General features: G+C 44.3%; 1 protein-coding gene across 1 annotated transcript in view; it reads left to right on the top strand.

Annotated features, from left to right (window-relative positions):
* Window positions 1-26,662, top strand: part of rnf220a (ring finger protein 220a) — a 162,435-nt gene that overhangs the window by 6,814 nt on the left and 128,959 nt on the right. Inside the window, exon 2 of the mRNA XM_053437822.1 lies at window positions 5,916-6,949. Coding sequence (XP_053293797.1) covers window positions 6,307-6,949 — 643 coding nt within the window. The 5' untranslated portion in view covers window positions 5,916-6,306. The remainder of the gene's footprint in view (window positions 1-5,915; window positions 6,950-26,662) is intronic.

Raw genomic sequence — 26,662 nt, 5'->3', positions numbered from 1 at the left:
AGGCCTGTTTGAGAAGTGAAATATTCTCGCTTTCTGTATTTTGCATTAACATCAAAAGAAGAAAATGTGTAGGGAAAGGAGCATGGCACAAAAAAAAAAGAATCCAGTCCCTCTACTTTGTTTCTTCATTCCAAAAACACAAATGAGTTGACGTGTGCCCTGCTTAGAAGCACTTTCTACAAAATATATTTGTTGTTAGTTGACTGCTGCGGAAAGCTCACATTTTCACTTGCACAAGCTTGTCCAATCCTTATTGATTTTGGTGCTGAATATTGCCCAAGTGTCATTATCCACCTCGGGATGATGTGTGTGCCTGTCTATTATTAAATCTTACTGTAATATTTCCCCCCCTGCTCATGCATATAGCTCCTGTTTTCTGCAGCAGCTGTTGGCTGAAGCAAATAACCCACTTACAGATTTCATACCAGAGAAGAAGAAGAAAAAAAAAAAGACAGAATCATATTCAAAAGACATTTGGTAATGAAATTGTGGCTTTTATGCCTGAAAAAGAGAAACAAGGACAAATAATATGAGGGGAAGAGAGGGGGGGGGGGGGGGGGGGGGGAGTGGCGAGATAAATGGGAGTGATTCTTATTCACAAGGACATTTGAGCTTTGCCTCATGGCCAGACATGAATGAGTAGATTTCAATAGTATCGACTGTTGCTTCGGACATCAGCAAACACACGCAGACACACACACAACTACTCATGCGCAAGCACAAACAGTGCAGTCTGTCTGGAATACAGAGTGGACCTGTCTGCTTTTATGCTAAAAAATGGAGAATCACACACGCACACACACACAGACACACAAACACACTGTTCAGACACTTTCTCTGTCGGGTTTCATCATGGTAAATATTTAATATCTGACATCAGGGTTTTAAATAGCCATGTTTTCTTTGTCTTTTGGCGACTGAGACGTGTTCTCAGATCTGCCTGGTTTACTCTGCAGTGTATGGAAGAAAACAGAGCGTGTCCTTTTTTTTCGGTATATATTGTTGAATCTCAAACCCTTTTCGGACAATTCTGTCGTTTTTGAAAGAGCCTGGTTCTCTTTATGTCGTGTGATCACGAGAGAACAGTTATGAGGTGAAAACCATGTATCTCTATGACAACAAATGTTCCGCAAACTCCAAAAATTGGTTTTGAAAAGTTGGCGTTTGGGGAGTGACGACATCTTTGATTGATTGAGGGTTCAGGCGTTCCATTCAGGAAAGTGTCTGTTGCTCCGATTTTTTAATATCATATTTTTGGAATGTATCGAATTATCATCATCCTGATTTATATTAATATACCTTGCTTTGTTGATTGTCCAAGAGGTGGGTAGCTTTGATGGTCGCCCATATACTTTTTTATTAGCTTGATTTTTACAGTGTTGTAATGACCCTGATATAAGATGTGTCAGGCTATCGCTTCATCGGCTAAACCACATTAAGAGAACTGCAGTGTATATGGATGGCAGAGGCCGAGGGTAGACTTAACTGGCCGTAAATCTTAACTGGAGTTTCGGGGCTTTTCGACATGAACATTTTGTTCTCAGGAGACTTTGTTTTTTCTCTGTTATGCCACATACCTCAGATCGCTCCTTATGACCTATGACTAATTTAATTATGAGACCATGTATTTGTATTTTACACTCAAGTGTATTGAGTTGTATGTTCTAAGTTTTTGTGTGTCTAAATTGTCTATGTATAGATGACCTGGTACGGTGGGATTCAGTGTGCGTGCGTTCACCAGAGAGATGAGTTGAATGACAGCCTGACATGTCTTGTAATAAAATGTAAAAGTGGCACTTTCACGCCTGTCAACAATCTCTAAAAATACCAGTGAGTGTGTCCTCACACACGCACACACGCAACACACACACACACGCGCACATGCACACACTCACACATACTGGCCTGCGGTGGTGAGTGATTTTCTCCCTGTCTCCATTAGAAAAAAAACTTCAACTGCTATGCTTGCTGACAGTCTCCGTAGACACACACTTAGACACAGATGCAAACGCGCATACACACACCAGTCACAGTCGACAAGACGTTTTTATAACAAAAAATTGGATTCTTCTTCGTTCCTCTCCAAAACTCCTGCAGACACACCGGAGAACTGGATCTGACAAGTTTCGGTGACGTGTTGCAACAGCAAAAGCGTTGGTTACACTCTCAAAGCATCCATGCGAGAAAAATATTTATTCCGACCAGTCAACAAACAGGAAGGCTTCAGTAAGACGAGCGCTCGTTGTCACCGCCGTAGTTATTTGGATCCCATTTTCCCTTCCACTTTTCTCATCCTGACACTCAGGACTGCCTTCTCCTCAAATCGTTATCAAAAAGAATCAACTGGAAGTAGAGAATGTTTTTTTTATATTCCAGGTTACAAATGCACCTTATTTTGAAAAGCCATCATTCAAAAAGTATCCATTATCAAAATGTCTCACCGCACAAATTCTATTTATAAGTGGCCCAACAAGCAGATAATATTCTATTATTGTGTTTAAAGAATAATAATGTTTATTACCTCAGTTACCATTAGTTTACATGGAATCTTTGACTGCCCCACCCTCCCTCTCAGTAGCTCCTATTCCCTGAGTGAAATTCCCCGTCAGAATGATGTTAAAGCACATTGTTGTTGACACTGCAATTTCACCGACTGGCACAACATTGTCACTTAAAGTGCAGATTTGACGTGAAAAGCCCTGCTCGCTGTTTTGTATTTAATATCGCACTGACAGCTGTATCATTCCTCCACACTGTAATCAAATTATGACAGCGTGGCAAATGTTCCCCCTGTGACATTTTCTATTATAAAATGCATATACCCGGTGTCAGACAATGTGTGGGTGGTATCCCTAAGTGGCAAATGGGATTGTAAGTGGCACGTGTGTGTCTGTGTGTGTGTGTGTGTGTTCGATGTAATTGCACTTGTGTACTGATGATATGCATATGGAATTATGGTTGTTTTTTTAGTGATAAGGTTGAAAAGCATCACTGACTTTCAGCAACTTTGTGACACTTCTATTAGAGCTATATCACTAGAAGGTTATTCATCACGTATACAGATGGATACAAAAGCCAATGGTTATTCAGTACTGAGGTCCACAGGCCTCATCACACACACGTACATATGTGCCAGGGAGCTGATATCACAAACTTCCTTTCTCGTCTCTCCTCGCATTTCTTTATTACTTTGCTTCCCCTCTCCACCTTTTCCTTGTTCCCTCCTCTCCTCTCTTCACTCCTCTCCTCTCCGACTACCCACCGTCCTCTTATTGGATTGGCTACATCTCGTCTGCGGCCCTTCACTCGGCGCCCCTCGGCCTGCCGGGTAATGATAATAAATTTGAAATATCCCGGTACTTATCAGTGTATTACCTCCCTATCAACACCTCAGACACACTCCCTACTTTAGAGGTTATACAGGAGAAAGCGTGATCTGATCTACTCCGGAAAACAGAGCGAGGATGCCGGCAGAGAAAGTGAGAAAGTCGGATAAAGGGAAGAAAGAGAAAGAAAGGAGAGGGAGTTAACTGATAGGTAGAGAAAGGGAGGAGGGAAAGACAGTCAGAAAAAAGGGTTTGGTCGTGGCTACATTTCCAAAGTGCTATTTCCAGGATGGATTGAGATAGGTAGAGAAGAGAGAGGGGTGAAAAGAGGAAGTGGTGGAGGAGGAGGAGGAGGAACAGAGTCGTGTAACGTGACCCTGTGGCATCTGTCCAGACCAGAAGCGTGTTAGCGTAAGCCGTTCTCAACACTCCACACTGGCCTACTGTACATTTGCGGTAATGTAAAACATCTCACATCTCCCCATCTCCCTCTGTCTCGGGGCCCTGTCCTCTCAGCTCCCTCTTGGCGGTTGTCGGTGTGTGTGCGTGTGTGTGTCTTTGTGCGGGAGGTGGGGGAGCGTGCCAAAGTCGAGATCAGGTTTGGAAATTGATTTGAATGAGTGTTGTGGACAGCTGATAGCTATAAAAGATTTTCTCCTTTCATTTCCCTGGGAGTTTCTCTTTTGATGTTGGCTGGTAGTCAACGCAGCTTTGAAGCTCGTCAAGAGCGGGCCGGGACGCTACTTGATACTATGTGAGTTTGTGTTTGTTGTGTGTTAATGGATGTGTGTACACGACTTCATGTTTGACCTTTTCAAGTCACACCGGGTTGGAATTTTGATGGGGACTTTTGTGGGAATAGAACAGGATTTTGCTTTTTCATAGTACTATGGCATGTAAATATATCAGATAAAAAAAAACTGGTATAATTGCATATGATAACCTATTTGCATTTAATCAGTCATCTGACGTTCTTATCCTGTGCAACGCACAAAATCCTGCAATCACTTATGTAATACACCTTAACCTACCCTAAATCGTACATATTGGCTGCTTAACAAGTCAGCCACCTTCAAATTGCCCTTTGGGGATAAGATCTCTGAAATGTTATTTTGTCGTTTCATCTGCTGCCTCCCTGCGTTCCTCAGACCTACCAATCGCGCGCCCTCATCTAATCCCCAAGAGGGAAGATTCTAGTCTGTTGCTACGGATGCTGGGGGGTCACGAGGTCAAGTACGGCTAATTTATTCACTCAGTCAGATTTCCTCTGGCTCGTGGATGGCAGATGGAGAGGTCTGATATGATATCACCCATCTGAATCACCCAAGGGAGAAGAGGGAGGCAGAGATGGGGCAGGGAGGGAGAGATGGAGGGATGAGAGGAGAAGAGATTGACAGGGGAGATGTAAAGAGAAAGGAAGGACAGATAGTAAAATTGGGAAATTAAATGTGGTTAGATAGAGAGATAGGAGAGACGGCAGCATAGCCTGCATGGGTGTGGAGTGTGTTCGCCTCACCGATTCGGGTGTCGAGCTGAACATTGAGCTACATAGCTTCTTATCAGATGTGTGGGTGTGGGTGAAGTGTGGATGTGTGTGTGTCCTTATCTTAAGACAAGTGGTTCTGGTCCAATGAGATCCTGGGAGATGGTAGGAATAAGCCGCTTAGACCAAGATCTGAGATGGAAGAGGGAGGGAAGAGAGATAGCTAGCGCAAGGGAGATGAGAAGGGGAGATGAGGATGGAGAGAAGAGGAGGAGGAGGAGGAGGTGGACAGATTAGCAGGGTGGAGGACAAGGAGGGGACATTTGGAAAGAGATGAGACGTGGAGGGTTGTAGAGATCAGGATGGAACGATGTGATGTGGAAATAGTTTGGAGAAGTTTTTTTAAGAGCAGAAGGGAAAAGCGGAAAGCGGGGGTTGGAATTTGAAAGTTTGGGGTTTGAAATAGTTTGTGGCTTTTTGTCAAAGTGCAGGGATTTCAGGATCTTATCAACAGCAACACTTTTTCCTAAGAGAGTTAGAATATGTGGCTTCAACAACAGTGTCCGCAGAAGAACACAGGCTTTGACTTCAACTCTTGGCTTCTCATTTGAAAATGTTCCACTAAGCTCTTTTCCACTACATACAAATGGAGATCAAACCTTGTCTGTTGTCCCTGAAAGTATCCTCAAGAGAAGATGGGGTGGTCTCAAATAAACGGGAATGGTACGCAAAGCGATGTGAATTTAATTCAAGAATATTAAACCTTTTGGTAGCAAATCTGGTCTGTCTGAAATGGCAAAAGCCACATTCAATCTCTGAAAAGAGAGTGCAGCTCTTGTTTGACAACAAGCACATTTAATATTATGTTTAATTATATTATATTTTCATAAATGGGGTTTAAACTGGGCGTTTAATTCACAGAATACATCCGGTGTCTGGTAACAGCTGATTCAGCCGGTCTAGTGACTTGGTCAACTACAGGTTGCAAGAACATATTCTTCATGCAGGGTTTTCAAGTTATTTCTCTTTTGCGACAATGTCCTAAACATGATGTAGAGCTCTGAAAATGAAATGAAATCTAATACATGTGTTTTGTATCCCCTCAGTTTGAAGACCACAAGAAGATGAAGACCCAGCTTTGATGTCCACTTTCTCCGGACGCCTTGGCTTCAAGAACACCTCAAACAAACACTTCAACGGGGAGGATTTTACTGCCTTTTATCCAGGAGGGAGAACTTAGTCACAAACATTCATTGTTCGTGGAATGATCTGGACTGGACATTTCAATTCTTTAATTTCAAGAATCCTCTTCTTTCCTATGAATGGCTATATCCTGAGCCCCTTCCTCAAAAATACATACTGAACTCTTAAACCAGATTCCCTCACTTTCTCAGACCCTTTCCAAGGGTCTTGGACATTGTTTCCAATCTCACTGAGGAGGAATAATCTCCTCCTCTTCCTCATAAAACTCTTACAAGCTCTATCTTCTGTCCAGACATGGATCTCCACAGGGCAGCCTTCAAAATGGAGAGCTCCTCCTACCTGCCCAATCCCCTGGCCTCCCCTGCTCTAATGGTCCTGGCCTCCACTGCTGAAGCATCTCGCGACGCCTCGATCCCCTGCCAACAGCCACGTCCATTTGGCGTCCCGGTGTCAGTTGACAAAGACGTCCATTTGCCATTTAACAATGGTTCCTACACTTTCGCATCAATGTACCATCGCCAGGGTGGAGTCCCACCAGGATTCCCCAACAGGGACTTCCCGCCTTCCCTCCTCCATCTCCATCATCAGTTTGCTCCACCTAACATGGACTGCTCACCAATCAGCATGCTGAATCACAGCGGTGTCGGCGCCTTCAGACCTTTTGCCTCACCTGACGACCGGGATGGAGTACCGGGTGGGTATCAGTCGGCTTTCACCCCAGCCAAACGCCTCAAAGGCTGCATGGATGCAGAGGCCTCCCCCCACCTGCGATACTCTGATGCAGAGGGGAAAGAGTATGACTTTGGAGGTTCACAGATCCCTCCTGGAAGTTCACCCAGCGGACTGAAGGACGACTGCATTAAAAAGATCTTCCCTGTGTCAGGCCTCCTGTCTGATCGAGAGACTTCATCCAGCCCTGAGGACCGCATCGAGCGCTGTAAGTAACAATTCCATATTACACTCAAGCAGACTAAAACTTCATTGAACTGTGCATACACATGGTGTGGCACGTGTGACATACATCATGAGAAAAAACCTGAATAAACAAGTGGAAGCCTTTCAGAGCACAAAGGGTCATTGGAAAGTGTGATGAGCATGACCAACATACTGGATGCTATGGTCTTTGCAGTCATCAGATCTGAACCCAATTGGGCATGTATGATAGATTATGGATCAGCATGTTAGACAGTGCTCTTCAACGCCTTTATCAGAACAACAAAAAGGAGGGGTATCCTCTGAATAGAGTTCTGAAGCTACTCTGGTGACTTACTGACCTGATTATAACACTTTATGTTGGGTTCCATCTTTATTTACAATTAGATTGAAGGTAAAGTAAGACGAATACTGAGAATGATCGCATAATGTGCTCATATCAACATCTACAGATACATTCACACAACACTCAAACCACGTTGTCCTACACATTACTATCATATTATATGATAGTAATGTGTTATTGTTATGATATAAAAATGATAGGTGTGCAATATTTTAATTAGGTTAAACAACCGAGTCTTATCTTACTGTCCATCACTCGTTTATAGCAGCTGATAAGAAATCACAGGTTATATTAACTAAATTGGGTTGTGTCTAGTCTGCACCGTTTTCACAGTTTTGCACTGATCCCACAATTACAGCAAAACTCGAAAAAACAGCCTAGACCACCATGTTTTAGGACTATTCCACAGGCAACTGTGGTAGTTACATCTGCAAACAAGACACATGCACAGAAAACTCACACAGACAAATCTAATTCTGGCTCTCAAATTAAAAACCCCAAATACAACTTGCTGCAATTTGTGAAAGGATGCAAATTTTCACAAACTAGCGCTGCACACGCCAATAAACAATCCCATCTCTGTTCTCTTGTCATCATCTCTCCTGGCTCTCCCTATCCTTGTTTCACAAGCCCACAAGCTCCGCTGGTCACATTAACATTCACCAGTGGAAGGATGCCATTTGGCCTTCACGCGCTGGGAATCTGATTAGTGTTTGTGTGTGTGTGTATGTGTGTATGAATGACTGGTTCAGAGACCGGCCATGCTCTCTGCCATCAGCATTCATCATAGCCCTACGCTGGCAGCCTCGTTGCCAAAAGATTTACCCACATACCCAAAACCTTGGCATGCTGTGTGTGTGTGTGTGTGTGTGTGTGGGTGTGTGTATATGTGTGGCTGTGTGTGTGTTTGGGTTTGTGTGTATGTGTGACTATGTGTGTGTAGTAAAAGGGAGCTGTGAGAGCTCCAACCACAAACACGCAAGTGTGCACAAACACTCTTGCAGACACACAAATGTCAGTATGAGCCCCAAGATCATCTTCACATGTCAACAAGCTGCATCGGATGTTGGTGACAAATTAGGAGGAATACAGACATAGAGACGTGCTTATTGTGTTTAATCTCAGATAAAAAGTCTCCATCATTCAGTCAACTCTTCAGTCTCGTTCATCATATCTCTCCTTCTTTGCTTTTACCTCACTGCTCTTTCTTTCCATCTTGTTTCATCTTCGAGCGTGTTCGTGTGTGTGTGTGTGTGTGTGTGTGTGTGTGAGAGGGAGTGTGGGATGCATCCTTGATGGAACACATGAGAGACAGAGGCGACGACCTGAGACTGATCCGATAAAAAGACCACCGCAGGAGAGACAGAGAGGGTGAGAAAGAGAGGGATGAAATTGGGAAAATGACACCCGGTGGCTGATGGGGGGGGAGAAGAAGAAAGAAAAGAAAGATATCAAAGAGCACATAAACTTAGAGAGGGAAAGAAATAAGAACAGAAAGACTTGTGACTCTGCTGTGGAACCGGATATCAATTTGAGAAACATTATCCTGCTGATTAAACTTCAAATGCAAACCTGGTGTATGTGCGTTTTAACTTCTTGTGCTTATAGCGGCACCAGAAACTTCCGATACTGTGGATGCAACTTGCTCAAGAGAACTGTGGCAGTAGAGTATGGAGTATGTGACTGCACTATGTGCCACCTTGTCTCTACACATGCATGAGTGCTAAGACTGAAGCCAGAAATAGAATGAGAGAGGGGTGGGGGGCTCCTGTGCTGTCTCTTGGAACAGCTGAATCTGTATCTAATCAGGTTAAATCTTGGCACAAGTAGCCTCCACCTCGACCATGGGCTCCTAATGCAATTGGATGTGCAGAGGCGCTTCTTACAGAAAAGAATTATGGGTTCTCCTCCACTGGCTTTGGCTGTCCAGTGGAGGCGTAAGGAACAAACAACACTTTGGTACATCCCATGAGGACGCTGCTCTTGCTGCTTCACACACACATTAGCTAACTAGCAGCCTCTGTGCTGCTTCACACATACAGTAGCAGCCTCTCGGAGGTTTACAACGCTCGGGATCATACAGTGTCGTCGCACATTCTTTAATCATTACAACTTTTATTTTATTGAATAGCAAATAAATTATTAAAACTACAGATTCCAGACCTTCTCAATAATTGATGTGGAAGAATAGACGGCTTAATTTATTATGGATCATTAAGAACAGCTTTACAATGTCGATCAAAGCCTCCCTTTGCACTTTGAACCACTATGTGTCATTTACCATGTATCTTATCTGCTGTATATTGGTATTATTTACATGGTCTCGTTTTATAACTGCCTTTTAAGTACTGGTATCTCTTTACTAAATGACTTACACAGAACTGATTCTTTTATTTATAGTTCAAGAGAAATCCCAAATGCAGAAATCTCTGTTTCAAACTCACTGGCTTGCCTAGAGTCATGATGAGGGTTTTTCATTTTCAGACTTGAACTCAGTTTATCTTTCTCAATATAAACACCTGTTATCAGCAATCTCATCTCCACCGACATACACAAATTGCCTGTGTCCCAAATATGTGACCGATCGATGTCTGCTTGACCTGTGGTATCGCTGATTCCAGTTTTCTCTCTGAAACTGTAAAAGAGACCTGCTGATCTACGGAATCCTGAAGCTGCGCCACAGCTTCTGCACAATGAGCTGTTCACCTGTGTATTCAGAGTTAGGAGAAGCCCAACTCAGTGCGCAGAAGCCAGAACTGGAGAATCTGTTGTTGAGTCCCTGCCACGGCTGCCATAGAGCGCTGGCTGGCAGTTTATCCAAAGTTTAATAATATTGAAGGAATCACATGTCCAAATTCAACCCAGCACGTCCTTGGGCCCTTTAAAATACAGATGCCAAGTGTGAAGCCGACAAGAAGAAAGGTTCTGGAGATAGGAAAGCCACACAGACAGTTTCTTAGATGGATTTTCATTATGCAAGATCTGTTGGTGGAACTTGTGGCAATGCATTCAAAAAATAGAACAAAGTCTATAATAGAAATCTAATTGCAGATGAATGTGAGTGACCAGATCTTAAATGTAAGTTCCACGTTATAATTTTTTTACATCTGTCCTGCGTTCGTCCACTTTACACGTGGAATTTATCCCATTGCAATCCAATCACCTGTCAAGCCGGTTAATCCCGCACATGAAGGGGATCCTCACTTCTCTGCTCCACACTTACAAAAAAAAAAGAAAAGAGGATATTAAACAACTTGAAAAAGCCCACACCTCTAACTTCCCCAGGCTCGATCCTGTCAGGCTGCACTGGCTGCCACCCCAGGCAACAGAGGCCTGCTCTCTGCTAAGCCCTCCCAAATCCCCGCACTGCACCGGCAGGCACGTCGGCTGTTAACTAAACCCGCTAACCTGTCAGCCGCTAAACCTGCGCATAAAGGCCCCATCATGCCTTAAGAGGACTATGCATGTCATATTATATCAAAAGCTATTACCACTCACTGTATTCACATTGTGAGGTTGTAGCAGGAGAACGCAGGGATACGAAGGGGGTATTTGTGCATACAGTGCAAGAGAGATGGGAATTATGGGATTTGTGATTGGAATTAATGGGAGTGTTGACAAATGAAACAATCCCCGCCCCCGCCCCCTCGCACTGCACTTTGGTTTTATTTGCAGAGCGGATTCAAAAATGATTTTGTTGAGCGATGTCAAGGTTTAGCTTGTTTGTGCGTCGGTGGCATCTCTCCGTCACTTTTCCATCCTTCCTTCCACCCCCCGCTAACCCCCCTATGTGTGTATGTGCATCTCCACATGCCATTGTGTGACAGCTGTAGTCTGTTTGCATTCTGTCCTAAGTTTGTTTGCGTTCTCCTTGCTCTCTACATTTACAAGGCTGAGAGATTTACACGGAACCTGAATACCGAACCCAGATTCCCCCTGTTCTTTCTGTCCCTCTTTCCAAAAACTGTAATTTTGAAGACAAATGTGCGGGTTGAAAAAAAGGAAAGAAACAGGAATCCTTGGCAGAAAAAGAAAGAAAACATTTTTTTTTTACCACTGAGTGAAGGGAAGGAACTTATTTTAGGGGGAGGAATGGGGATGAGATAAAAGAAAGGATAAAAGCAATACAAAAAAAAAGGTTTGTGGGAAGTGGGGAGGGAAGGAAAAAGGGAGGACGGCGACATGTTGAGCTGAAATGCAGATCCCATCTGTCTGGCTGAAATAAAGTCAGAAGAATTCTTTAGAGAGATACAGGTAGATAAAATAATATTCACTGCTACTCATCTTAATTTAGTTAAAATGATATTGATGCACAGACAAAATGACACTTCTCGTATTCCCATTAATATACAGTATACAGCAGTTTGAATGTTAAACCGAGTGCATCACCCACAGCTGTTAAAACACACAGCGAGAGGCCTCCTCGGCCTTTCTTCTTCTCTTCTCTTTTTGGTGTTGCCTCCTTTCTTTGTTTATCTTTATCTTCTTTTTCCACCCGTCTTGCATCGAGCAAATGTCATGTGTGTGTTTCTCTTTCTGGGGCCGAGTAGCACTAACCGTGGGCAGCAGAGACAAATAAATAAATAAATGAAAGTCAAAGAAGCAAAAAAAATAAACTAAAAATAGAGTTCCCACAAAGAAAAGGGGGATGACACCGATTCTGATGTCGATAGATGATGAAGCGTTTTTTATTTGGAGTCCTGTGTCCAGTGTGACTGTGGGATTTCTGAACCGCATTTCCCACAGACCCCCTAACAATCTTAAGCCATATTCAGACATAAACTCCTGAGAATTTCCGCACGATTAGGTCCAGACTTTCTCCGGAGTTGGTCATTTGCACATAAGAAACGCAGCAGGAGATTTTCTGCTCCAGGTGAGGGGGGGTGCAGCAGGCGGAGGCAGGGATCACATGTTTTTGTTTACAGCACATCGACACCAGCGCCGGCTCTTATCACCAAAATCTCCCTTGACAATCTTCGTTGGTTTCCATCCCCACCTCTGAAAGAAGGGATCTCACATTTAGTTTTGTTTGTCTTTTTTTATTTATTTTTATCACTAATTTCCCATCATTTCCAGTTATCAGTGTTCCTCTCTCTATCTCCCGCGGCATGTGGGGGGTTAAAAATCCATCCAAGGAGACAGAAAAGCTCATCCTTCGCTTCGTCCTCACAAAATATATGCCCTCCCTCACCTCCCCCCCCTCTCTCCCTCCCACCGCCTCCATCTCTGCCTGTCACGGTCTAGTGGCAGGGTTAAGTTAAGTAAGAGTGTTCTAATAATTAGGACTGGGACTCGCCTGCCTGCCCGCCTGTGTGTGTGTGTGTCTTCCTGTCAGTGCTTAGCCAGATGTTAAAAGGCTTGTCCCTCTCATGTTGCCTCCCTGTCAGTCTCCACTGTGTGCCACACACACACAGCCATCCACACAGCCGCCCACACACACACACACACACACGCATCAGTGACTGTCCTACTTGTGGTGGCTTTGTTTACCCCCAAGTGTGTGCCCCTCTGCCCTTCTGGCAGCTCCCCCAGGGCTAGAAGTGTGTGTGTGTGTGTGTGTGTGTTGTGTGTGTGTGTGTGTGTGTGTGTGTGTGTGTGTGTGTGTGTGTGTGTGTGTGTATTTGTTTCCCTGTCAATACCATCCTTAACTTTACTGATCCGTCCATAAGTTGCAAATTTTGTCTTTAATTGTGACTATAAGTTTTTACTATTTGAGCATTTCAATTTAAAATCGACATTTTTTTGCCTTCCTTATCTCACTGGGTGTTAACTGGAAGAAGGCAGCAATTGTCTATATCTATCTGTGTGTGTGTGTGTGTGTGTGTGTGTGTGTGTGTGTGTGTGTGTGTGTGTGTGTCACTCTCTGTGAATCTTGTGGCCATTGTTGCAGTGCTGCGCAGATCAAGGATTAGTCGCTTCCTGTCGAGCCTTTTGTCGGCCCAGCCACTCCATTTGGACACAGATCGCTGTGTGTGTGTGTGTATGTGCGTGTGCGCGCACGTTTTTGTCTGGTGGAGTAGGTCACACAAATGAGCCACTGGAGCTGGTGTAAGGCAAATGAAGGGAGGAGAGAAGATGAGATGAGAGGATGAGATGAGAGGATTCCCTTTTGCGGCAGCACCCTGCAAAATGTTCTTCGGGCTGAAAAGTAATTTCACGTCCTTTCCACTCTGAAAATATGAATTTACTTCAAATGAGCCAACACCTGCTAATAGTGTGACATAATACTCTACTTCCCTTATTCCCACTGCTGTTTTATCAGATTCAGGAATTGTCTAGGAACACTGGGAATCTGGTGGATCATTGAAAGGACAGGATGTCACTTTGCATTCAGGGAATTCTATAAACAGGCTGCTTTGAAGTGGAAAACAACTGTATTTCTGTAGCACACAAACCCCCCGACCCCCACCCCTTACTGGCCACTTCACACACACACACACACACACACACACACACAAACAAACACACACACACACACACACACACACACACACACACACACACACACACACACACACACACACACACACACACACACACACACACACACACAAATACACACACAGAGCCAGGTCCGTGTTCCGGAATTCCACTTTGTTCCCCTGGGGATGTCAGCTTCGGCCAATAAATACCCCACGTTAAAACTCCACTGAGCCTCGTACAACTGCAGCACACCTGGCAACACAGCACACATTTAGCTTTTAATATCTGCACACACACACACACACACACACACACACACACACACATACACACACAAACACACACACACAAAGCTCACATAGGGTCACGGCGTGCCGAAGCCCTGAACTTGTGCACTTGTCTGTGTTTTACATTGTGTTACAGTTGGTGCTGTTATTCAGGGAAGATGCAGTATTGCTTTACAGCACACAACTCAGCAGTGAAGAATGTAAGAATAACAGCTCCAGCATTTGAGCCTCTTCTGTAAAGACCAAGTGAAACACCACTGTAAGACAGGTTTTAGCAGTATCACAGTATCACAGTTAATGTGTGAATGATAAGAAGGATTCATGTGTGTTCTACTGTACGAGTTGCACCACACTGAGTTAGTTCCTTCATGTTTGGATGCAGAGTTCCCACACCTCCTAATGCAGGTGTGAGGTTTTCTCTGCCGTCTGCCTCCTACTGCCTCTCTACTCCTGAAACCTTTCCCTGCTCTCATTCTCCATCAGTCCGTTCTCTCCATTTTCTCCTCTCCTCTCCTCTCCTCTCCTCTCCTCTCCTCTCCTCTCCTCTCCTCAGTAATCTAATCTGCAGCCAGTTTGTGGATGCAGTCTAGTGTGACAGGCCTCCCCCACCTCCTGCTTTTCTCACTTTCATACACACACACTCACACACACACTCACACACACACACACAGACCCACACACACATACACAGCAGGCCCGTTTCCAAAAGAAGCCCGCTTGCTTTGCTGGCAGAGGGGCCCACTCCCCCGTCTTGGTCACACCTTCTTTAATATTGAATTATTCATCAAATCTGATTGGTTCCTGCTGATGGTGGCCATGATGCAAGCGAGCAGTTTGTGTATGTGTGTGAGAGGGAGGGGGGGGGGGGGGGCGGGTTTGAGATGGTTAGCTGTTGGTGATGCGCTGTCGCTTGACAAAGCTGGACGGGCCTGTCCCAAATTTTTTTATGTGACCAGAGTCACTAGAGTCACTTGCACCTGTAGCTTTTTTAGGAAGTGAAAGACATATTTTCAAAAGGAAGGAGGATTCATTTTAATGTTATTATTTGACCATGAACTTCTCATTTCCTTCTCTTGAATTGAAATGTTGCGGTCTGTGATGAAGAAACCTTTATCTCGCATCGCATTCGGTTTCTTCCTCTTTGGTTTTCAAACTTCCAGCAGCCCCACTAGGGAAGCACCGCTGAGCATCTGCTGCAAAAGTCCCTCAGAAAGGTGAAAGGAATCAATAATGGGTGTTTTATATGCATGCCAGAGTGTGTGTGGACGTGTGTGTGTGCGTACTCATATCATTTGCATGCACCAGAATCTATACGATTCAATATTGGGAGTGCACTGTGGTAGCTGGAAAATCTGTTTCCTGTCTAATCACCACAATTTCCTCAGTGTTTGCTGGTTTTATCCTCTTACACAAAAATCAAGTGAAATCTGTTCTATGATATCCAAGTTGCGCACTACTGCTAATTACCATTCTACCGGTATCATTACAATTACCAACAAGGGGGGCATGTGAAAGTAGGGCGATGTCCTTTCCATGAGAAATTCCCCCGCTTCTCTTCAGTGAAGGTGCTTCAACTCAAAACATAATGGTGCATGTCCCTGCAGCGGCATGATCAGGTTTATACACAATATCCCACATTTGTGCAGGTGTGAAATCTCAGTCATGCCACGGGCTACGTTAAAGGCATAAACAGTCGATGATCACGGATTTGCCTGCACTTCAGAAAAAGATGTGGATAAGGAAAGATGAGTGTGTCGCTGTTTGTGCACGGGTGTGTGTTCGGTGTCTCAAACGCCTGTCAAGGCACTTCACGTTGACCCCGTGGTGCCTCTGCATATCTCAAAGGCATTAGAAGGACGAGGGAGTCGGTCCAGCCATGTGTGTTTTGTTCCCCCCCGTGTTTAAGTCTCTAAGCAGAGCCGTGGCCCTACACCAAAAAAAGAAAAAAACATCTCAGGTTTGAGTTCAGGTAATGGCCCTTGTTTCAGGTCACACAGAAAGATAGAATCACTAATTTAATGGACCACTGATTTAAAAAAAACACACACAAGTTACCTCTTCAAGCTCTTCATCCTCATCCCCCTTACTCACATCCCTCTTCCCCCTTCCCTCTGTCCCTCCCCCGGCCTCTGCCTCCTTCTCCCCCGTCACCGGGTGTGTGTGGAAACCCAGCCCACTGTTCAGCAGATGAATAATTTAGCGGTGTGTGTATCATCTGTTTACCGTGCTAATCCATCTGTCAGCAGGCACCTATCGATTCGCGCCTGCCTGGTAATTGTGCATCTGCACCACGCGCACACACAGGACTGTCACACACACACACACACACACACACACACAGCAGTGGACACACACACAGGCATACTTGTGCACCTATATGATGTGCAGGTTAGCTCATATTCAGATCCTGCAGTTGTCAGCTGGCCGCCCGGACACTTCATTTTCACTGAGTGAAACTGATTTTAGGGTCAAGGTCACAAAAAACTAAAATCTGATATTGGAGGCAACAGAGGTTAATGGATTTAATTTGGAGACATATGGAGTATGTGTTTTTATAAACAGGATTGTTGTTCTTCAATACTCTCTGTTATTATTTAATTCATGTTTTCATCTGCAGACAAGAGCAGTTAAAACACTTGATGAGATCAATGTACCTGCAAATGTCCATATAACCACATCTGTTGAACTAAAAAAGCTGAAAAACTATTTAAGGTGTACATAATAAAAACATTTTATTACCAAGACAAAAAGGCAACTACTATATAAGTCAAAACTGTGATCCGTGTACAGCCTAAAATGTAAACTGTAACTTTCGTAAAGAGTCGGTGACATTAAATTAATGTGACAAAGAAGTGGGAAGTATGCATCTCTCCTTTTGTGTTTTCAGTTCAGACTTTCTGCTTTCAGGTCTATTTAGGTTAACCGTCTGACTTAGTAACTGGAATTTGTGTTTTTAATTATCTGTGTTTCTGTTCCTCCGTCTTTGTCTCCAGCCTTTTCCTCTCCGCACCAGATTAAAGCTTTCAGATGGAGAAAACTAATTAGTGAGGTTTTAGCAAAGACTTCCTAAAACACGAGATGCTCCAGTTCAGCTTAGTTTCAAACATTTAAAATCTCACCGCCTACACAAGCTCTTTTTCAAAGCAACTGTATTCTACCTTTCATGATTTGTTTCCTTTTCACTGGCTCTTTCCAGACTGAGGCAGCCTCACGGAGAACGCAGTGTTACATCCATGGGTGACCATTGATGGTTGTATTTATCAAATGGCTGGTTTTAAAAGCTCATTGATTGATGTCATTAGCTTCATGAGTGATTACTAATTGCCGCGCTGGTATGTTAACCACACGGGATGTACGCACACACAGAGACACACACACATAGAAAGATCTCTCGCACATACACAAACACACAGTACATATTTCCGAGAGAACTAGTTCATTTAGATGTAGATGAACTATTTTGACTAGAAATGTATTTTGGGGTTCAGAGATACAGGCCTCAACAATTGATCACCCCAATCATCCTTTTCCTCCTTAGTTCAGTATCTCTGATCTATTCATTCTTTAAATCCATATCACATCCATTCCTCCATTTCACATGGCTCAGTGTACTTTACCATCCATTAAGTGTCCTTTTGGAATCATGAGTATATGATAATTCCATTAATTAAAACCATTATCTTCTTAAGCCTGTATTGGTTTTGTGCTGTTAAACAGCACAGACCAGTTTACACCAGCTTGACAACAAGTGACACCTTACAGACAATAATTATTCAATTTCAGAAATACAAAATCTGAGGTTTTTTGTATGTCATTGCACTGGGCCAAAAGGGACACATCTGGAAAGAAAGAGAATTGGCTGCCGAGGATTGACACGTTGTTACTGGCACCAAGAATCTAAACAAACCAATCAGCGACATATAAAACAACCTATTTATAGGAAAATTTCCACATTTTTTGCGTCCATCTCTGCATGTTGTGTGTCTTGTATGGTTTTGTGTGTGCATTGTCCAACTTGTGGCAATTTGGGGGTCAGGTGGGGGAAGATAGTTGCAGCAGTTTGGCGTGATGACAGGTAAACGTCAAGGGCAGTGGGCCAGTCTGCTGCTTGGGGTTTGTGTGTGTGTGTTTGTGTGTGTGTGTCACGTACGTTTAATGTGCATCCATTTTGAACCTCATGTATTTCTTTCTTTGTTGCTTTGTGTGTCGTTGCCTGTCCTCACCCCTCTGAGTTCTGACACTTGCCAAGGGTGTTGGCAGATCATGTTCTGTTGTCCAAACCAGGCTTCTGACGCCGCTCCATCACACACATACACACACTCCCATGTACAGACACACACACACGGCGGGGGACGCAGCAGGGTTCATTTCGATGTGGAACGTCTAATATCACATCCCTGTGGCAAAATGCTTGGAATTCTGCCCTCCTGGAGAAGCATCACATCTTTCTGTATTTGTATGTGTGTGTCTGTGTGTGTGTGTGTGTGTGTGTGTGTCTCCCTCCATCGGTTTGTATATGTGAGTGTGTGTCTCCATCTACATGTTTGTGTGTGTCTCCATCTGTATGTGTGTGTGTCAGGGGGTGTTAGAAGCAGGCAGGGGCTTAGCAGAGCAAAAGAGAGCAAATCTGTCAGCTCTCCCTGGGCAGACAACCCTTCTGACCCTCATTCAAAGACATATTGATTCTCCTCTACACCCAACAGGGGAGGGTGTGTGTGTGTGTGTGCGTGCATGTGCGAGGGTGTGTGTCTGTGTGCACAAGTGCTTAACACAGCCTGATCTTTCCTCCTTGCTTCCTTCATAAACAGAGAGCCTTGTTCCTGCAGCGTTGTTAAATAAGATGAAATATATTTGATTTTATAATCAAACACATTTTTTTGGAGCAAGAGATCATTTCGAAAAACCAGGAACACAGATTTGAACGAGTTTGCTGTTCTGTAGGGTTTTTCATCTTATCCGTGCTCTGGTGCCTGTTGGTTACACTCTCAGTTTTGGTTATGAAAAAAAACAAAAGAAACAGCAGTGGGCGAAAACTCACAAACCAAGGAGATGGAGACGAGCTTTTCTCTTATCCAAACACTAACACCACACTAAACCTCGCTGTGCACTTGTTAGCACTTCCTTGTTTTCCAAGAAGAAGCCTAATGACCTATGGGACGACGCCAGTCAGGGATCTGCTGACTGTTAGGGACCCAGTGTGTACTTTCATGTAATTGTCAGAGCACTGTCGCGCAAAGTCTGGGTCAGGACCTGAAGGCCAGCGGTGGGAAGATTAAAATCAACCTCCCAAATCACACTGAAGATGGTGCTAACTAATGGCCCCCGGCTGTGAGTTGCCAAAGTCTGTGAAGTGACTTCATGGTCGGTCCATTACAAGACAAGAGTCGCTGACAGAAACAGAGTCGTATGTGGAGCCAACACTTTACTACAGTGTGCTGCAGAGAGGACAAGGTCTAAACAGTCAAACTAAATGTTGCGCCAAAAATTGTGGAAATACTCTGCACAGATGATATAGCAAATGTGATAGAAAGCAGTTTGGTATATACAGAAGATATGAGACGACTTTCATTCTCTTGACTGATGGTACGTTATTCACAGTCCTTGTTGCACTATCTCGTCTACTGAGGGAAATTTTATATGCATCTTTAGTTGGTAATGCATAACTACGTTCACCAGCTAGATGCTAACTTGGTCTCTCCCAGCTTTGGTGCTGGCCAAGAAACACTTGCTGGTGTTAGGGAACCAAGAGGTTAAATAATCAAAAACCAAAACAATGAGCCGAAAGATGCTAGTATGCTCCATCAAGCCGAGAGGAGCTTCGGTGTTTGGTGATAATCGTTACCTCCACCCGTGTCTGTTTGTTGCCTCTGCCAAGGAGGAAACCTTTTCATTGGTTTGGAAGAACACATCAGTCTTCTTCTAACCATGTTTTGTGAATATTAAATAATTCTGATTATCGGGCCGCTTCTTTTTTTGTCCTATAAGAGGATTCTCTCGGCCTTGGTGGAGCTATTCACACAAATATTTTATATACAAATATTGTTTGATGCAGCTTGAAATGATCCAAACATGAACTTACCAACAAAAGTAAAATATATTGATGAGACAAAAAACAACACTGACTTTGCATCAATGTCAGAGAGGCTTGTTGCACATATGCGTGTGGATGTGTGCTCACTGACAGGTCTCATGTCTGGTGACCTGGCATGGCCAGCGCAGTGTGAATCTTCGGTAAGTGCTGGTCACATGGGGGCAACCGGTCATGGCAAATTGTGTGTGTGTGTTAGGACGGTAGTGTGGTGGAGGGAGAGGTAAAGGCTCCTACATGGTGGGGTTGTTGTCTACAGCGTTTAAGGGCTGAAGCATAATGTCGACAGGCCGCATGCTGACCCTGCCCCTACTGACACCCCCCCACACACACACACATACAAACACAGTTAGTGGTATAAGCTGAAAAGTGCCGGCTGCAATAATGAAAGGCAGGTGCACCAAGAGGCCGCGGCAGTGAGAGGAAGAAAAAATGAGAGAGGACAAAAAGAACATGTGAAAGTCAGAGCAGGTGTAGGGGAGTGACGAAGTTCACGTTGTTGTATGTTTCGTGTGGGTGTGTGCGTGTGTGTGCAAGAGACAGGTGCTCTGTGTCTAAAGCGAAGACAGATATAAAATGAAATGACAGGCGGAGTGGGTCTGCACAGCGTGTGTGTGTGTGCGTGTGTGTGTGGAAGTAATTAATGCATTGTAGCATCTGAGGGCACTCTGAGCACCTCTGTCCTGTCATCACCGTGTTCATAATTCCCGTCAATACACACATCACACAGTGAGGTGGCACGCACACACATAAGTGGTCGGAATGCTAATTGTGGCATTTGAACAGAGGGTTGACAAATTAACCAAGGCCTTGATTACACATTCAGACGCCCGTTGATTAAAAGGTGCACCACACCCACAGTGTGGTATTTATATGTGTTTCCTAAACAGAGCATCATGACAACTTCTGTGATGTATAACTTATAAGACACGTATGATGCTCTGCAGTAAAATGTGGTGTTTGGTCTGCGGCCTTGAAACATCATGTTGATAGTTTGAAAAATAGAAAAATAATATCAATATGTTTGTGTTGTTTTTTCTTTTAAATCAATGATTAGGATGATTTCCTCTGTAGATTAACTTACTGGATAGGAGCCAATCAAAATATCTGTATTCCATATTCTTCTCTGTCCTTCTCGTGTTTGCATTTAACTAGATGCCATCACAGCCTGTTTATAGCACACTCAGTGAACTTATTTATTTTAAGATTGACTAAAGAGAGATTTAAAACAAAACAAGGTGCAACATATATTAAGAAGAACAAATTTGATTTTGTTGCTAAACATAAACACAATATTCCCATTTTCTGGATACGCTTCCTCCATCTCCATGTTCCTTTGTTGCTGTCTCCTCTCTCTCACAGACACACACGCACACACACACACACACACACACACACACACACACACACATTGCGGGCCACAGATGGCATGGTGGTGTCAGGGTGAGAGGGGTTTGTTAGGATCAAAGAGCTCCAGTGTGTGGCCCCTCCACCCTTCACTTGCTTTCTTCTTCTTTCTCTCTTTTCTGTTTGTCATTTTATTCCTCCCCTTCCTCTGCTTTCAATCTTGCTTCCTCTACTCCCCCTTCTCTCCCTCTCTCTCGCTTCATCTCTCTTCATTTTTTCCCCTAATCTGTCCATCAGAAGTGTTGATAAATTATTCATGCCTGTCTGTCCCTGACGCCTTGTCACCTCTCCTCCACTCGCCAGCTCCTCTGCTTCCTCTCCTCTGTTGCCTTCATCCCTATCCTCCCCTTCCTCCTGCTTTGCTCTCATCTCTTCTTCCCTCCGCTTAACCACCTCCTCCTCCTCCTCCTCCTCCACCAGCTCCTCCTCTCTGGTCTTGCGGAAAGCTCGGCCACACGCAAGCCAACGTGGTCAGAGTTAATAGAAAGATTTATAATTATTCCAGCTACTCTAAGCGATCTTTGAATGGCCTGGAGTTGTAAAAAATCAGTTGAACACAACAGAGACAGAACAGAATTTGATCCTGTTAATATCCGTCAAGATCTTCAGCAATATTGACTGATCGGAGACGCCTTCGCAACAGCCAATGACCTTTTTAAGGCATCATTTTATCGCTTTCCTTTATTTCTGCAGCAATCTGCATGGATTGCATGCATTAGACGTGTCGCAAAAGAACAGGGATAAATAGATAAAAGAGAACGAAAGGAATTGAAAAGCACCAAAGACCTGCTTCAATATCTCCTTCCGCTCTGCCTTTCTGCCCCAGCCACCCCCACCCCAGCCTCCGCATAGCAGATCCTGTCGGATGGAGTGCACAGCACATTGGGGGGAAAAGAGAGAAAGAAGTCGAAAGATGCAATAGAAGGAGTAATCGTTGCTAATCCAACATACTCTCCCCAAACAATTAAACACTGGTTTATGTCTGCTTATACTTTGGAGCACTTACTCCCAAGTACACACACTCACAGACACACACACACACACACACACATACCCTCAACCGCATTTCTCAGAGATAAAGTTTGCGGCTAAGAGCTATTAATCATAGGAAATCCAGATGAATACAAAGTTAGGGAGTCCAGTGATTAGTGATAAATTGCCTTGTATTTCCCAATGGTGATGTGTGTTTTTGTGTGGAGTGAGGATTACATCCTAGGTATTTGTAAGTGTGTTTGTGTGTGTATGTGTGTCTGTGTGTGTGTGTGTTGGCTGATACAAGGGTGTAAAGTACTTGGGCTGTACGCTGCGGATATTATAATGCAGCTTTGTGTGTGTGTGTGTGTGTGTGTGTGTGTGTGGGCATATGTGTGTGCATGTGTCACATATGGTCGCTCTCTCAAAAGATGGGCCTGTCTCAACCACTCTCATCCCCTGTTACCACAACGATTAATACATTTAAAAAAATGTCCCCTCCACTTTCTCCCGGTGCCGGTCACACACACACACACACACACACACACACACACACACACACACACACACTGCTCACTATTCAGTGGAGGTTACTGCTACATCAGCAGCACACACAGCACTGCCTTTAGAGGCTGATCAATCTGTACTGCTGCTTGCTCTGATGAATTACAGAAGTCAGGACAGAAAGAGAGAGGGCGAAATGGGGTGAGGGAGGGAAAAGGATGGAGGAGGATGAAGAGGAGGAAAGTGAGTGGGAGGACGCAGAGTAGACAAAGACGTGTAAAGGGTAGAAAAGCTAAGGTGGAAGAGTCTGGGGAAATAAATATGCAGGCAGAGGACAACATGAGCAAAAGGTGGGGATGATGATGGAGGGATCGGTATCTTCATGGGCGACGTTGCCTGAGAAGTCTTATAAGGAGAGGGGGAAGAGAAATAGAAGTGGTGGGTCAAATAGAAGAAGGAACAGAGGGGGCCTTTGCAAAATAAAGGAGGTGGAGGAGTTAGTTAAAATTGAGGAAGCAGAGAAGACGGAGCAGAAGCCCATCACATGGATCTCTCATTTAGGTGTAGTCAGGGCAGGTTCAAGGACAGACAGGCAGATGATATACCGAGCTGTTGAGCGTCATCCCGAAAAGCACGGACGCATGGATAATATTGACTTTAGCTGTTAAATCGGGACAGGCAGGAGGAGTCTCTGGTCAGGGAGACAAGTAAGGCTTGAATGGACGTCTTTGTTTAGCTGTGGGGGGAAAATCTCTCACCGAATGGAGACTGTTGTTTTAAAGAGCTGTCATTATGTCAGAGATTGATAATCCATGCGGTGTTTTCAGTCTTCACCGAGAGACGGGGTCAAGTGAGCAATACTTTATCACATTATATTCTGATGCTCAAACCCTTTTCACTCAATTCTCAGTGGATATCTTCTCATGGAACTACATTTAAAACATCGCTTGTAAAGGGCTGACCATATCCACTGCCCTCTGCGCTAAGAGATACACACTCGTACCGGTCCCTAGTGCCCAAGGTTCAACTCACACTGAAGAGGGTGCACGTCGGCCTGGGTACCTGATCTCCCATGCCATTCCATTCCACTCCAGTAGGTGGATATTTTGTACCTGGAGCATGCGCAGATGAAACATGTTGTGCTGCACACAGATATCCGCAAAAAACTTGGTCTCTTGACCTTTTAAAGTGAGGAAATTCAGAAGCAAAATAATTCCAGTCATTCCATTGGAATGTGGTGAAAATGTTTATATAACCCTCTCCTCTCTGTGAACTCCTCCAAACTGACACAAGTCAACAGTGCAAATATGTTGTTTGAATAAAAAGTGTCAACACAATGTCATTTCAGGGCAAGCAGATTTCCTTAGAAAGTAACTAAAGAAAAGCTCAAAGAAATAAAACCAAACCATCTTTACCACATTGAATCATATGAACTATTGCATTCTTTTGCATAGCATTTCATTGTATTCCATTGAATCACATCCTGTCAGACCGCACTGCATTGCAATGGGTATGGATCGTACAGCATTAATAGCTGCTTCATATGTATGTCTAATGTATTGGCTTGTTGGCAATGCATGGAGATGTGTATCGCATCGGCCCTCAGTGACGGAGATGCACCCCCCCCCCCCCCCCACCTCAGACAATGTGTGAAATATATTTTCTCGCTCCCTCCCTCTCCCCTCATTGTTGCCCGCGATAAATCCATAGCTATCTATGACAGCTTTGTTGCTGCTGGGAGGCCCCTCCTGCCTTGTTTGGCTGTGATTCTAGCTGACAGCTTTAGGAGCGTGTCTTTATTTAAGAGGTGCTGTAATTACACAGGCTTTAGCATATGTAGACGGCCAGATATGATTCAAACCACCGCGGCAGCGCGAGGGGAGCGGGAGCTCAACGGGTGAATGAGAAGAGAGATAAAACACAATGGCGGGCAGAGCGAGGGAGAGAGAGCGCGGGTGAGAGAACAGTAGGAGATGGAGGGAATGAGGGGAAGAAAGAGACAGAGAGGGAGAGATATGTTGAGCGGGGCAGACTGATAGAGCAATTGAGAGACGAGGAGAGGGCAGTCGGGAGGGGGGAGAGGAAGAGATATGGTTTGGCAAATAAAAGAGGAGCGTGGTGCTGCTGCAAACTGTTCGCCTTATGATGCCTCATTAGGGCTTAGGGCTGCAGATAGTGCCTGTTAGAGAGATCTATGGCCTCAGCACCGGGAGAGAGACAGAAGGGGGAAAGAGAGAGAAGGAGAGCCGGGCAAAGGGAGAGAGAGAGAGAGGTGTAGAAATGCACCGCTCACACTAAGAGTGAAATAAAGATGATTACAGCTACTTTGTGGAACATTTACTAGATAAAATGTCACGTCAGAATACATTTGTAGGAATAATATGGTTAGTACAAACAGATGATCACACTCAGCGTCAGTCCGACTCAACTCAAGTCTGTTTGCTTGCACCAGAGCATTCGCCCATTTCACAGACTCTTTTCCAGCAGGTGGTCACTCTGCATGTCCCTGTGGACGGTTCTGAGCACTTTAATGACTTTGTGTCCATGTTGGCAGCCCTGATTCCAGTGTGAGGGTACTTTCTGATTACTTGGTGTCCAACACCTACATTGAAGTTTGATGAATTTCTGTGCTACCAGGCCACTACCGGTTCTTTGCTGATGACACTGTTGTTTATTGGTGGTGAATGTTAATTTTGACAAAGTGGTGTTAGTCCTCGGTATTTACTGACTTGATTGACCAAAATTCTCTCACATCCCAAAAAGAAACAGATTTCTGTTTATTTGAAATATCGTGCATAAATTCTAAGAAGTGATTCTCGTGCTGCTGGCCATAATATTGCTGCTCTCTGTAATTATTAAAATTATGATTAAGTTCAGTTTCCACTTGAGCAGCAGTGGATATTGTGTATGTGTGAACATCCGATCCAAAAGAGTTTAGGTGTAGAAAAAGATAATTAAATGACAAAACAGTTTCCAATTTTACGTTATTTGACCAGAAAACTCACAAACATTACAAATATGTGTCACAAAATGCTCAATAAGAAACACTAATGCCTATTTGTTTTGCCCATACACTACATCGCTGAATGATGCTCCCAAAGTGGAGAACAGGAAAGATAATGTTGTTGCACGCCGCTGCACTTTATTGGCAGAATCGCCTCTGCTGTGCCAACGCAAAGGTCGAGGAGGCTGCAGTTTTGTGACACTCTGCTAACGCTGCTCTTAACGTGGACTAATTTGACATAGTAACAGGCAAGCAGAAAGAAAAAGGAGCAATTGGGCTAAATGAGGAACAAAGGACGGCGAGAGAGCGAGCAGTGCAGATAAGGAATCAGACGCTGTCCAGGCGTCACGGGAAAGAAAAGACGAGGACCAGAGACCAGTAAAATAAATGTCTCCCTTTCTTCAGCATGTGTAAGAGAGATAGCTGATAGTATATCACCAGGCTCCACAAGCACCAATTAGGAGCCGGATTTTAACAAGCAGAGAGAAACAGTGAGGCAGAGAGCGAGGGAGACAGGAGGGAGGGGAAGACAGGAAGAAGGCTGAAGGCGGGCCGTTAATCCAGCGTCCATTGTCAGCCGCTACAGGAAGAACCGTGTTGCATGTTTCGCCATGGGAGACGGCCGTAAATCCATGATGCAACCTTTATGCTCACAATACGCACAGATGCAGCCGCACATGATACCG

Source organism: Pleuronectes platessa, chromosome 13, assembly GCF_947347685.1.
Source record: "Pleuronectes platessa chromosome 13, fPlePla1.1, whole genome shotgun sequence".
NCBI classification, from domain to species: Eukaryota; Metazoa; Chordata; class Actinopteri; order Pleuronectiformes; family Pleuronectidae; genus Pleuronectes; species Pleuronectes platessa.
The sequence above is the reverse complement of the archived record's forward strand: the minus strand, read 5'-3'. Positions and strand labels throughout refer to the sequence as shown.